The sequence below is a fragment of the Hypanus sabinus genome, chromosome 10 (assembly GCF_030144855.1).
Source record: "Hypanus sabinus isolate sHypSab1 chromosome 10, sHypSab1.hap1, whole genome shotgun sequence".
Classification (NCBI taxonomy): Eukaryota; Metazoa; Chordata; class Chondrichthyes; order Myliobatiformes; family Dasyatidae; genus Hypanus; species Hypanus sabinus.
The window spans coordinates 39546493-39560254 of NC_082715.1; the positions used below are offsets into that span (position 1 = coordinate 39546493).

At 39.4% G+C, this 13762-nt stretch overlaps 1 protein-coding gene across 5 annotated transcripts in view; it reads left to right on the forward strand.

The window, feature by feature from the left end:
• asxl2 (ASXL transcriptional regulator 2) overlaps positions 1 to 13762 on the forward strand; it is a 192308-nt gene that overhangs the window by 59832 nt on the left and 118714 nt on the right. For 2 of the 5 annotated variants that reach the window (XM_059981713.1, XM_059981714.1), the window contains one exon: positions 3328 to 3410. The exons of 1 other annotated variant lie outside the window; for it this stretch is intronic. In XM_059981713.1, the coding sequence (XP_059837696.1) occupies positions 3328 to 3410 (83 nt within the window). Of the gene's footprint in view, positions 1 to 3244; positions 3411 to 13762 lie in introns of those variants that run through there. 2 more of the 5 variants (XM_059981712.1, XM_059981716.1) reach the window with 2 other exon arrangements.

Below are 13762 nucleotides of genomic sequence, written 5' to 3' on the forward strand. Positions count from 1 at the left end.
GAACAGTCGATGTTTGAGGCTGAGACCCTTCTTCAGGACTGGAGAGGAAGTGGGAAGATGCCAGAATAAAAACAAGTGGGAGGGGAAGAACAATAGTGAGAAAGATAAAGGGTTGGAGATGAAGGAATCTGATAGGAGAGGAGAGTGTACCATAGGAGGAGGGAACCCGGGGTGAGGTGATGGCAGGTGAGAAGAGGTAAGAGGCCAGAGTTGGGAGTAGAGGAAGAGGGGAGTGAGAGGTACATTTTTTTTCACCAGAAGGAGAAATTGATATTCATGACATCGGGTTGGAGGCTACCCAGACGGAATATAAGGTGTTGCTCCTCCACTGTGAGGATCGCCTCATCATGGCACATGAGGTGGCCGTGGACCAACGTGTCAGAACAGGAATGGCAATTGAAATTAAAATCTTGGGCCTCTGGATGTTCCACTTTTGGCGAATGAAGTGGATGTGCTTGGTGAAGTGATACCCCAATTTCCGATGGGTCTCACCAATGTAGAGGAGGCCGTGTTGGGAGCACTGGACACAACAGATGACCCCAGCAGAGTTGCAGGTGAAGTGTTGCCTCACCTGGAAGGACTGTTTGAAGAGGGAGGACTTCTTTGATGTCCTGGAAAGGAAAGCCTCATCCTGGGAACAGATGTGGTGCAGAAGAATGAACTAAGAACAGGGAACAGCAAAATCAGAAAAATGCATTAGCTGAGCAACATTCTTTCCCCCTCGCAGTTTGGCTTTTCTGAGTCTTATGTAAATGTCTTTCTGCTATAACTCACAAACATGCTCATTCATTAGAAATACAGAGTGCTGGTATGAGGGCAAGGCACGTGTGATGTATTAGGTGAAGATTGTAGACGTGTGCTATTGGATTCCACATTCGGAATATGAAAATTGGCATTCTGCAGGTTATGTAGTTAATTTTCAAGATGAACTACCAGATTTTTTCATGTGAAAGCAAATCTTGTATCTCCATGGAATGTGAAATTCCCTCAAAGAATAAGGAAGGTAGCTCCAATGGTAGGCAATTAACATTATAATAGTCCTGGTGAGTTAAATTATCTAAGTGTTCACAGCTGCTTCCTCTTTGATCTTGTACTGAAACCAAACAAGTCATAATGTATTTAACTAGGAGAGCCATTGAGCATTTTGTAATCAACATATTAATGAGAAGAGGAATTTTTTGATAAGTATATAAAGCCTGGAATTACTGCTGCTTAATTTTTTGGAAGACAGTTTTCATCACTGAACAACAGTTTTAATATGGAACAGTTTAAAACAGTGGTTCCAAAACCTTTGGGTTACTGTCCCTTGGCTCCAGACCACATCCCCACTGCCCCCTCTCCCTTTCTGGCCATTACAAACTATAAAGAATTTTGATTTATGATGCACAGTGAAAGAAAATAGGAACTACAAATTCAAAGCAGAGACAAATAATTGCTAAAATTATTTAAAGCGACATATAAAATTATTTAAATTACAGTAAAAACAATTTTCATCAACAATTTTGGAGTGTACATTAGCAGTCCAACTGTTAATACTTTATAAATTTTTCTCCTTTCAATAAGATGAATGGGCTTGGTGCAGTGATATCAGCTTCTCAATGTCAGGCTGAATTTTACTCAGAAGAATTCTCAGGTTCCCACGTTCAGTAATTTGCAGTCTGTTTTGTTGCTTTAAAAGAAGTTGGGTGACTGCACTGAAACCGTACTCTATCTGTCCTGTTACTTCATTTACAAATGTTCAGGAATGGATTTTATAACTCAGTCTGGAATTTGAATCGAGAGAAGATCCTGAAGTCTCCTTGGGATGTCTTTATGCAGCTCACACACTCGGGCACAGTGTACTTGAATATCATCTGGTATTCTTTCTTTCTCTTCCAACTCCAAAAGGATGGGAATTGAAAAGGTCGTGACAGCCGATGTTGCTCTTAAATAGGGTTAACTTGGTCAGAAATGTGGAGACGACTGATTTGACTTTGATAAGATTCACATCATTTTCTTGCAATTGAATATCAATTTCATTAAAATTTAGTGAATAAGTCTGACAAATAACTAATGTTATGTTTAATATTCTCGAGATGATCACAGTTTCAAAAAGTGCATAAAAGTGTCTCGGGCATTTTCCTTTTTGAAGGCCATCTGTCTTCTGTGTGCAAAAGCAAGTGTTCATACTGTGCATCATTCTAAATACAAAGCTCTCAAAGTAGTAGAGAATGAGAGCGTGGAACTTGATTTTATTTACCCCGTGATAAGAGTATTGATTTGTATAGCTGATCACTTAGATTGTTGCGACAAGATAATGTCTGTGAATAACACAGTAAATGATAAATATGTTAGGTACAGCTTTTTTCAAGAAAGTAATAACCCCATGGTGATGTCCTGTCTGATGGTGCCCCATCTGTTGTACAACCAAGAATGTTGGTCAGCAGTATCTCCTTTTCTTTGAAAAATTGCCCGACAACCTGAGATATTAAACTCCCACTCTGTTTCCAGTCCCCTTGTAAATATCAACTCCAGAACCATGCTTCCATCTTTTATGAAGCAAACACAACCAAGAAGCAAAGGTTTGTTGCCTGGCAAAGTTGACTCATTCAACTGCAGAGCAAATTCTGTTGCTCAAACTGTTGCACAATATATCTTCCACATTCTCAGACATTTAATCTGTTCATTTTTGAACAGAGTTGTCGCTGAATGCAATTACTTTTGATTATTTGGTCTGGAGACTTATTCAAAACCAAACTTCGAACCTCCCTTCCTGCTGCCAGAGACAATTCTTCTCCAATTGTATGGGGTTTTCCAGATTTAACAATGAGCAGTGAAAGCACACAAACCATCACTGTTTTATTGTGAAGTGCTGGCAAACATGTTTTGAAGTGTTTAACGTCCCTGAAAGAGATAGGGTGATTATGTGATCACTGCAATCAATTATATGGCACTGCTGATCAAATGCTTATAATAGTGTTTCATTTCTTAAATTAAGCCTGTAATCCCTAGCTGTCCCCCCCCCCCGCTATCAATCACCCCTTTAGAAACTCTCAGCACCCTGGGGGGGGGGGGGTGTAATTTCACCAACCTTGGGAACCAGTGGTTTAAAACGTATATATTCTGCAAAATATCACAATTGCAAGGTGATTGTCTATTCATTGAACACCATAATTTGATATTATGTTGTTTGAAAATGCTATGTTTAATAAAATACCACTGTAACTGGAACATAATTTTTCTAAGTTAATCTTTGGATTATTAGATGTATACTGGATGCTCCTCATAAGTGCGGTTACCACGCGGGAATGCACATATGAAGCTGACATTGCTGTACATCTTTATCAGGTACTGGAGAAGTACCGAAACACACCAATGAGCCACAAGGAGATCCTACAAGTCATTCAGCGTGAAGGATTGAAGGAGATCAGGTAAGTGCTTTTACATTCTTTTTGCACACAGTTACCTCCACAAACCAGAATAAGGGTGAGAAGACAGCATGGATATAGTGTTGAGGTTTTATTAGGCACTGGTGAGGCCTCACTTGGAATATTGTGAGCAGTTCTGGGCCCATTAGAAAGGATGTGCTGAAACTGGAGAGGGTTAAAAAGAGGTTCATGATAATGATTCCAGGATTGAATGACTTGTCATATGAAGAGCGTTAGATGGCTCTGAGCCTCTACTTGCTGGAATTCAGAAGAATGAGGGGTGACCTCATTGAAATGCATCAAATGTTGAAAGGCCTCAATAGAGCTGACGTGGAGAGGATGTTTCTTATGGCGGGTGAGTCTAAGACCACAGCCTCAGAATAGAGGAGTGTCCTTTTAGAACAAAGATGGGGAAGTATTTTTTTAGCCAGACAGTGGTGAATATGTTGCCACAGTTGGCTGTGGAGGCCATGCCACTGGGTGTATTTAAGGCAGAGGTTGATAGGATCTTGAGATTAGGGCTGAGATGGAAAATGGATCAGCCATGGTGAAGTGGCAGAGCAGAGCCAATGGTCCAAATAGCCTACTTCTGTTCCTATGTCTTGTGGTCACACTGATAACAGAAAGACAATTGAGCTACAAGCCAAGTACACACGTCCACAAAATGGTGTTTACTCAAGAATATGGAGACATCTCCTCTGTTTTTCTCCTGTTTAGAACTTTGAAACCAACTTTTTCCTCTGTCCATAGCACAGTGCTTTGGTATAAATGTAAAAGTTTGTCAAATTATGTACAGTAAAGGTAACTAAGCAGAGATTTCAGAACATTATAGTTAGTGCTGTTCTCTTTGTTGTCTATGAGTTCTCTTCAGCGATGTCATCTGGAAGCAAGATATTGATTATCCATGTCTTGTCTCCACCTCTGTGCATACCAGTGACTTTATTTAATTGGCCCAGTTAGAAGAGCAAATCTCCCTTATCTACATGGAGCCAAAATTGTAGCAATTCCTTTTGGCTTTTGTCAGCTTTAATGGTTCTGCTCTTGTTCTTAATTTGAAGTTTTCCTTGGTGTCATTTGTCTTTGAAATTGTGTTCAATTCTCAGCTGATTCCTTTTCCCCACATTGTCAGCAAAACCACCACTTTGCATTGTCTGTAACAGAGTCTTGAAATAGATAGTAGCTTTTTGTGACTTCAAGGCAATTAAATATTTTTGGGTATTTTATCATACTAATTTTGATTTTTGTGTCTGTCCATCATTAAATTCCATTACTCAATTTTTTATCTATTTAAAAAACCCCACACTTGCATTACCAGGCTTCACTTCCACCCTGCATTTTTGAGGATGAACTTGAAGATGCAGTCCTTCAGATGCAGTCCTTCACACATCTTCACAAACCTTTTAACTTGTAACTTTGCTCCTATCCTTTTTCCCTGTGGTTCAGTTTTGTGCCTTCATTGATGCCTTCTGTGGTTCACATCTTCTGACTATCTTGTCCTTACCCTTCTGTCTCTTCCACTTCTGCTTTCGTATTTTAAAATATTTCCTCCTCACTCCTCTGAGCTTGCACTCTTTTCTCCTCCTCTCCAAAGTTCCCTCTGGACAACTTCATTTGGCACTGCAGATTGGTGTTTGTGAAAGAACTGAAACTGTTATTTTAACTGAATATAATGATGTTCCATAAAGTGACACTCAGAACGATTGAACAAAGTTTATCTCAACCGATGTGAATTTTCTAATCTGTGTGCCTGAACATTTGGGTAAAGATGAATAGGTTGCTGTGTTTTTATAATGATCTATTGGCATCTGATTATCATAGCAGATGGTGAAGTTCACATATCTAGATTTTTTTGACTGCTGTATTCAAGTTCTCACACTGCCATAACATGTTTTTTTCATGTTTTTGTACATTTTCCTATTTTCTTATCATATAGAAAGAGCTATTCAGTCCATATGGTCTGTTGGCTCTAAATCCCATAACCCACTTATTTCCCTGGCTACTGTTTTCACTTCACATCTTTCAACTTCTTTGATTATCCTATCTCCCAGCTACATAATGGAAAACTTTGAATAGCCAATTAACTTTCTAAGTAACACGTCTTTGGGATGTGTGAGAAAACTAGTGCACCTGTGGAAACCCAAACGATTAGGGGGAGTAGGTGAAAAATCAGTCCATAATCCTCATAAATTATTTAGATGATTGGATCAAATGTAATAATCCCAAATTTGGATCTGAGTGCTAGATGACAGAGACTTGCATGCCGGGGAACTGAATGGGAAAGTGACATGTAGGTGGAACGTAATGTGGAAAAATGTAACCAGCCACTTTGTGAAGAAATAGGAAGGCAGTGTATTTTATAAAGGGTAAAAGTTGGAAAGGTGCCAATGTCTAAAATAAAACTTGGGTGGCCTTGTAGACAAATCACCAATAGTTAATATGCTAGATTAGGAAGGCAAATGAGACGTCTTCTTTCATTGTAAGATTCTTACCCTTATGATTTAGAGCTTCAGTAGTACCACATTTGGGATATACCCAAGGAAGAAAATACTTCCAATGGAGGGAATGCATCAGTTTGATTTATGGATAGAGGAGATTGGACCTTGAAGAGATAACATAGGATGACATGACCATGATGATTCCCTCAGGGTGTCCAAAGGAGGGACGTGTTCTCAGAATAAATGGCTGGCCATTCAGGACTGAGAGGGGAAGAAATTTCTTGACTTGGAGAATGGAAAATGTTTGAAATTTGCTGTTGAGGCTCAGTTACTGACTAATCATGTTAAGGGAATCGAGTAGGGGGTTTAATCTACAAATAACGTCAAGGGCAAAGGTCAGGCACAACCTTACTAACTGGTAAAGCAGACATAAGGGACCAATTGGCTTCCTGCTCAGATTTCTCACATTCTTCTGATTTTAAAAATCAATAGATGGGAAACCAACAGATTTCATACTTTAAGATCTTTAAAAAAAAGTAAAGAGAAGTACTTTCAGAATTGATGAAAATGTTGGGAAATCATGCAGGATACATTTGAAGAAGAATTGGAAAAGAATACTCAAAGTCCCAGTGTATTGGTGCCACTAACCAGCAAAGTACACACTGATACCACTTTGCAACACTTGATCCAAAATGCTGCAGATCATGACTTCAGGTATGTTTTAAATGTGATATGAATTTCTCCCTCTACCTTCCTTTCAGACAGTGTATCCAGACTCTATTACCCTGGGTTTAAATCATTCCTCCTCTCTCCTGTGATGTCTGCTGTAACTTCAAATCTATGCCTCCTATTTTTGAAATGGCTGGTTGGAGAAATAGGACATTGTTATTCACACTGGTTGAGGAGAGTTGGCTATGCTAGATTTCATCTTTTCATAGAAACATAGAAAACCTAAAGCACAATACAGGCCCTTCAGCCTACAATGCTGAGCCGAACATGTATTTAGTTCACAAATTACCGATAGACCTGTGTTTTTCTAAGCTCCATGTACCGATCCAGGAGTCTCTTAAAAGACCCTATCGTATCCAACTCCACCACCGTCGCCGGCAGCCCATTCCACGCACTCACTACTTTCTGCATTAAAAAAAAGAAACTTACCCCTGACATTTCCTCTGTACCTACTTCCAAGCACTTTAAAACTTTGCCCTCCCGTGCTAGCCATTTCCTCTCAAACCATAACCAGTGAATTGCCTGTCTCCTGCAATCATTACACACATATAGCTGTTTGCTCTTATTCTTTCATAATACTGTATGCAAGATGCACAAGATTTATTCACACATTATAATATTTATAAAATTACAGCACAGTCAGTGATTATCAGAATTAATGGATTTACCAACTGTACACAATATACAAAATGTCTGCATCAAGTGTTAAGAGGCTTTGGTTCTTTGGAAATAAGTCTAAAGTGGATATCTTGAAATGGTGTTGGGATTTATAGAAAGCAAGAGTCGAGGTGTCAAAGAAAGAAATTTAGGCTGTTATTTTAATCGGTGTCACATGACAAACAAATTTATTGGCAATGCACTTGATGGAGCTTATGTTGGAGAGAGTGAGATAAAACTATTTGTTACTGAGCATGGTCTTGCATTTGTCATTTATGTATGAACTCATGTTCATCTTTGACAAAACTGTCTTTATGTTCTCCTTCCTCACAATTTTTGTTCACTGTCAATTATCATATTAAAGATTTCCAGCAGTAAACATGCAAAACATAGATTATAGCTCGATTAATTTTGTGTTACTAAGGCTTGCATTTGAAAAGTAGTCACAGTTCCAGTGGGGTTTATATTGTACTGTCCTGTTACTTGGATGGAATGAGTGAGTGGTTTAGTGTCAAGAATGCTGGTGAACCCTGAAGTATTAGAGATGTGGGATCTACACAGTAAGTGTGAGGTTCAGTTGCTGTGGCCTGCCTGTGAGTAGGAGCAGCTAACATGGGCAATGGATATTTATGAATTGCTGAATAGGACCATGGTTATATTCTGAGTTATCTTTCCTTGTGGAGGTACAAATAAAATGCAGTAAAATTCATTTATGAGCACTGTTTTCTTTGGGAAAATGATGTAGGTAGCAGAGGTCACTCATGTTTCATGGTGGTAAAAGTTGGAAGTTTAGACAAGGTTGGATCATAAGCAGCATGGTCCTTTTTGAGGATGCATTCTTTCATGCCTGCTTTGATATTAGATTATACCTATGAGAGTTTAGTCTTTTATTAAAGAGAACAGCTTAATCAGTTCTAGAGAAACTAATTACGTGTTTGGCTCTATTCAGAGCGATTATTTGTCTAACTTCCCTCTATGATGTTGCAAAATGTGAACTTAGTGGTTAAAATGCTTCAAACTGCATTTCTTTTCTCCAAGCCCTCCAGTGAGAATTAATAAAAAGTACTGCTCCAACGAATTTTCACAATGTCTTGCAGCCAGCTGCAGATGGTAGTCGGCGCAGCATGGTTTTACTAAATCAAACATATTTTGCAACTCCTGCAGGGTGAAAGGTTCTTGCATCTGACTTGAGGGTGCTGTATGTATTTTGCCAGAGGTCAGGAATCCTCCTTTAGTATCTCAATGAACCCTTTATTTTTGACTCTCGACTGCTGATTAACACTGGCAAGGTTTTTGATGAATAAATTGCAGCAGCCACAGTGAAGAACTGAAATATATGACTTCTTAACAGGGGCCTGGAGTTTCTGGAAAGTGGACATTTTTAAATAGTGAGTGAGTGCATAATGTTAACGTTTTGAAGAGGTTGTCACTGAGAGATGAAACAGAAATGCAGCAAGAGATTAGAAAGGTAGAATGCCTTTGTTATGAGAGGGTTTGAGAGCATGAGTAAGAATTTATTGCTCTAACAATAGAACCTTTGTGATGGTATATGTGGAGCAATCTGTGGAGCTTTGGTTTCCCTTTCTAAAGAAGGATATATTGGCCTTAGAGGGAATGCAGCAAAGATTCACAAAGTTGACTTCAGGGATGGTGGGTTTGCTGAGCGAGCCGAGATTTTATTTATTGAGATACAGCGTGGAACGGGCCCTTCTGACCCTTCAAGCCCTGCCACCCAGCAGTCCCCTGATTTAACAACAGCCTACTCACAAGACAATTTACAATGACCAATTAACCTACAGTCTGGTACATCTTTGGACTGTGGGAGGAAACTAGAGCACTGAGAGGAAACCCCAGTCACGGGGAGAACGTACAAACTCCTTACAGGCAGCGTTGGGAATTGAACCCGGGTCGCTGTGAGAGTCACTACGCCGTCCTACCACCCCAATCAGGTAAATACGACTGTATTCTCCATAATTTAGAGAACGAATGAGAGTTCATTGAAATGAACAGAATACTTACAGGGCATAACTGATTGGATAGATGCAAATGATACTTCCCCAGAATGAAAGAGTTTGGGACCAGGAATAAAAAAGGGGACATGCGTGAAACACTAGGTAAATGCTTTCAGCGTTTTCTGTTTGCATTTCAGATTTACAGCATCGACAAATTTTGATTTTTAAACTGAAGCCAATTGTCATGATTTCAGAATAAAGCCTAAACCATTCTGGATCAAGGGGAGGATAAATTCCATCACTACCGAAGATGGAACAAGGAATCTCTGGAGTTTTCTACCCGGGAAGGCTGTGGAGGTTTTGTCATTAACTGTGATCAAAAGAGAGATAAACAGATTTTAGGATATTAAAGGAATTAGGAGATTCAGAGGCAGTGCTTGAAGATAGCATGAAAGTGTCAGTCGGATGAGCCATGATCTAATTCAAAGTTGAGTGGGCTTGAAGGACCAAATGAACTCATCCTGCTGTTACTCTGTGTGTTCTGAAAGATACCGAGTTCCCTGTTGTTCTCCACAAAGCGCTGCATTGCTTTGTGACAGGAGTGGTTGTCGAGGACCTGATGCCAGGAATTTTCAGAAAAGGGTGATGTCATCGACTCCAATCAGCGTGAAAACTTTTAAAAGGACAGCCAACCAGGAAGGAAGAAGATGCAATTTGAAATAGAAATTGAAACGGAGCATGCTTGAATAATAATAGTGAAAAATCATATACCAAGTTATTTAGAATTTTCTTATTTTCAAAATTCAAAGTACATTTATTATTAAAGTATATACAGTACTGAACAAAAGTCTGAGACACCCTAGATTTTTTTAATATAGTTTCAGATGGTGTGGCCTCCACAGAGCCCTGAGCTCAACATCATTGAGGCTGTCTGAGATTACCCGGAGAGACAGAAGCAAGTCAGACAATCTGCAGAGGAATTGTGGGTTAGTTCTCCAAGATACTTGGAACAACATACCAGCTGATTTTCTTATTAAAAACTGCATGACAGTGTAAAGTCAAAGTACATTTATCATCAAACTATGAAACCAGAATACAGCTCTGAGATTCGTCCTCCCACAGTCAGCCACGAAACAAAGAAACACCGTGGAACCCATTCAAAGAAAACATCAACACCCACGTGTGGGGTGAAAGAAAGAACAAATCATGCAAATGACAAAAAGGAGAAGGAATAACACGCAGAATATTAAAGATCAAACTGTTGAGTCCACAACAGTCTAGGAGTGTTCTGTTCAGTTTAGCGCTGTCTTGTTAGTTGACTGCAGGCTGAAGCACTCTGATTAAATTGTGCAAAAATAGTAAAAAGAGAAACTAGAAACACATGTAGCATGAACCGCAGAGTCCTTCAAAATGAGTCCAGAACCAGAAGCTGTGCTGATCAAACCTTGCAGTGTGAGGAAAACTCCTGCACCTTCCTCTGGCAGCAGCAAAAGAGGGGGCGATGGGGACTGGTCAAACACAGGCAGATGGCACAGAACCTTCAGCTCTTGTCCTTGTTGACTTCAACCTTGCTGTGATGCTTCAATCGGCAAGGAGTAAGCATGGATTCATGCTCCACCTTCAGCCGCTCACTCTTCTCAAGCTCGCTGAATTCTCCTGGAGACAGCAAAGGCACCAGGTTGCTCAGTCAGCCCAGAAACACATCTCTCAATGTAAATTTCATGCTCCAATCACATGCCGTTTAGTATAGAAGTGTACTTAAAAGAAGTAGTTGTTTTGTGAACTGTCTGTAGGACATCTCCATTGGTAGCTGATGCCATCTTGTCAAAACAGTGAAATCAATATTTTAAAATCAGTGAAATATTGCAACAATATTAAACCCTGTATATAAAGATCAGTCAAATGCAGTTATGAATGAGTGTGCGTTCGTAAATTTGGTTACTCATTTGACAAGTCAATCAATGTTTAGTGGTTTTATGGAAAGGATGAATTGTAGGTAGTCCCCGAGTTACAAACGTCTGACTTACGGACAACTCGTACTTATGAACAGAGGAAGGAGAATGCCATCTGCTATTTTAAGTCGTTGCAGTTGACACTGTGTTGAGTGTTTAACTTTGTATTTGGCTTAAATTTTTCTTAGTAAGATTCATCCTGACCCCGCCACCCCTCCCCCCCCCCATTCCAGTCGGCTGGTGGTGCAATGAGATCAGTGCCGGGCTCAAGAATGGAGGTTTCCGAGTTCGATCCAGTGACAGATCGCTCCCGTGCCGGGTTGATGTCGAGCTCGCAACTCAACCTCGTGAAAAAAAACACTGCCACCTCCAGTTTAAATTCCCACACGGAATATTCTGGAGAATCAAATACCTAAACGCAGCACAACCCCCACTTGTCCCATTTAGCCTGGCTCAGTGCAGTGGTCCTTAGGACCCAGTGGACCTTGGGACCCGTCGCCCGCAGTGTTTCTGTTCCATTGACGGGAAGTGATCACGATTGAAAGTAAAGTAGAAACAATAAAGCATTTGGAAAGAGGTGAAACGCCATCGGTCATTGGAAAAGAGTTTGGCTACAGTTGGTCAATGATCGGAACAATTTTAAAGGATAACACACAAAGTGAGAATAATGGAGCATGTGGAAGGTCCTGCCCCGATGAAAGCTACAATTATTACTAAGCAACGCAGTGGTTTAATTATTGGAATACATACGTTTCTTAAGTGTTTTATATGCATAGAAAGGTAAAATATATACTATATACTAAGACAAATTGACGCTAAATAATACCGGATGTACTTGTTCCAACTTGCATACAAATCCAACTTAAAGACGGACTCAGGAACGGAACTCGTACGTAAACCGGGGACTGCCTGTACTTGTGTGTTGCTTTTAGGAGCGCCAGACACAGTGCGAGACCCAGGGTATCACAGCTTGCTGATTTGGTTGTTTCCCTGTGTGTCTGTGCAAACATCAGAGATTTTAGTGTTGAGCTGACAATTTTACTATTATTAAAACCCAGATGATGGACACAAGTGGGGTAGCGATTCACAGCAATATTTGTTTCTCAATCTATTATCGGAAACTTGTTACGAGAAAAAAGGAAGGGGTCATTAATTGCAGGCCACGAATGAATTTATTCCTTTGCAGTTGATAGAGTGCCCGTATATTTCAGGCAGGATAATATGGGAAAGATGAAATGAAATTGTGGGAGGAGACAGAAGCAGACCTAACAGTTCATTCAAATATATAAATTATAATTGATGCTATCATCTAATTGAATATTTATATAATTACCATATTCTAACTGGAGCCTTAATGTTGGGCAGGAGAAATAAATTGAAAGCTGGGGAAATGTTTTAACAGAATTCAGAATTCAGAATTCAGAAATCCAATAAGCGTTCCAACTAAAAATCATTCTACATGGCAGTTTTCTGCAGTACTTCTACCTCACTCTACCTCAATTGCCACTGCAGTTAATAAATAGGTATAATGAGTTAGATTTAATTTAAATTTTCAAGTGAAGTGCTACAAAGACATTCCCTGTCTTCTCATGTCTGTCCTTGTTCTTCATGGGAATTGGAATGAGAAAGAATCCATATTTTGTTGTGTTTACATTTTGGATAGGAAGCATGGGTGCACTGGAGAAAGTTAGCAGTGTTTTAGATTTTTTTTGAAATACTGCTGAATGTCGTTACTGGACGAAGTCTAAGAAACTTTAAAACTCAAATGAAGCCTTCTCTGAGAAATCAGCTCTTTAGTGGAATGTAGCAATTTTAATGTACTAGTGTTTCTGTTTTAGAAACGTTTATGACATTTGGAGAAAATAGTGTGGAATTAAATAGGGTTCAAAACTAATGTACATAGCAGATGCAGAGTTCAGGTTGTGGTAAATAGTGTAATAACGAGGATTATGTTTGAGACTCCCATCCATGGGCAATTAAATCAGCATTTGATGTAATTGGCAAGTTTACCTAATATGGGTGTGGAAGCAACGTCTATTGACTATATTAAGTTGATTTGACGAAATAAATTACATAAGTGAATCTTCATGCTGTTGCTCCTGAGGGGATTATGAGTGCATCAAAGAATTTTTGAGCTTTTCCTTTAGGCTTGGTTGGGTGTGTGTGTGTGAGAATGAGAATTGTGCATGTTGCCAAGAAAATGACTACTCGGCTGTGTGGTTACTGGCTCTTCAAACAAGTCTAGACACACATTTGACTTTCTTGAATTGAATCTGCAGTAGCAAAATTGTCAGTTAACACCTTAATGTTTCTTTTTCTACGTGAAGCCATTACAACTGGTAGCTTGTAATATTCCAGGTTTTAAATGTTGGCCTATGTATTTTTAACCTGGAAATCTGAGGTAGGTTCTTTGAAAATCAGAAATGTTTTTTCCTGTTAGGAATAGACATGTAATTCTTAATGTATTTTGTGGCATTTCTCATATTGACTGCTTCCGTCTCAGTTATAGCTCAAGAGAATTTCACTGAACAACAATATCAATGAAGTTTCTTTTCTGAGCACTGTCTAGTAGCACTATAAGTCTATGAATGATTAAGTGCAAAATTGTGGTGTAAGTATATGTTTTCTTT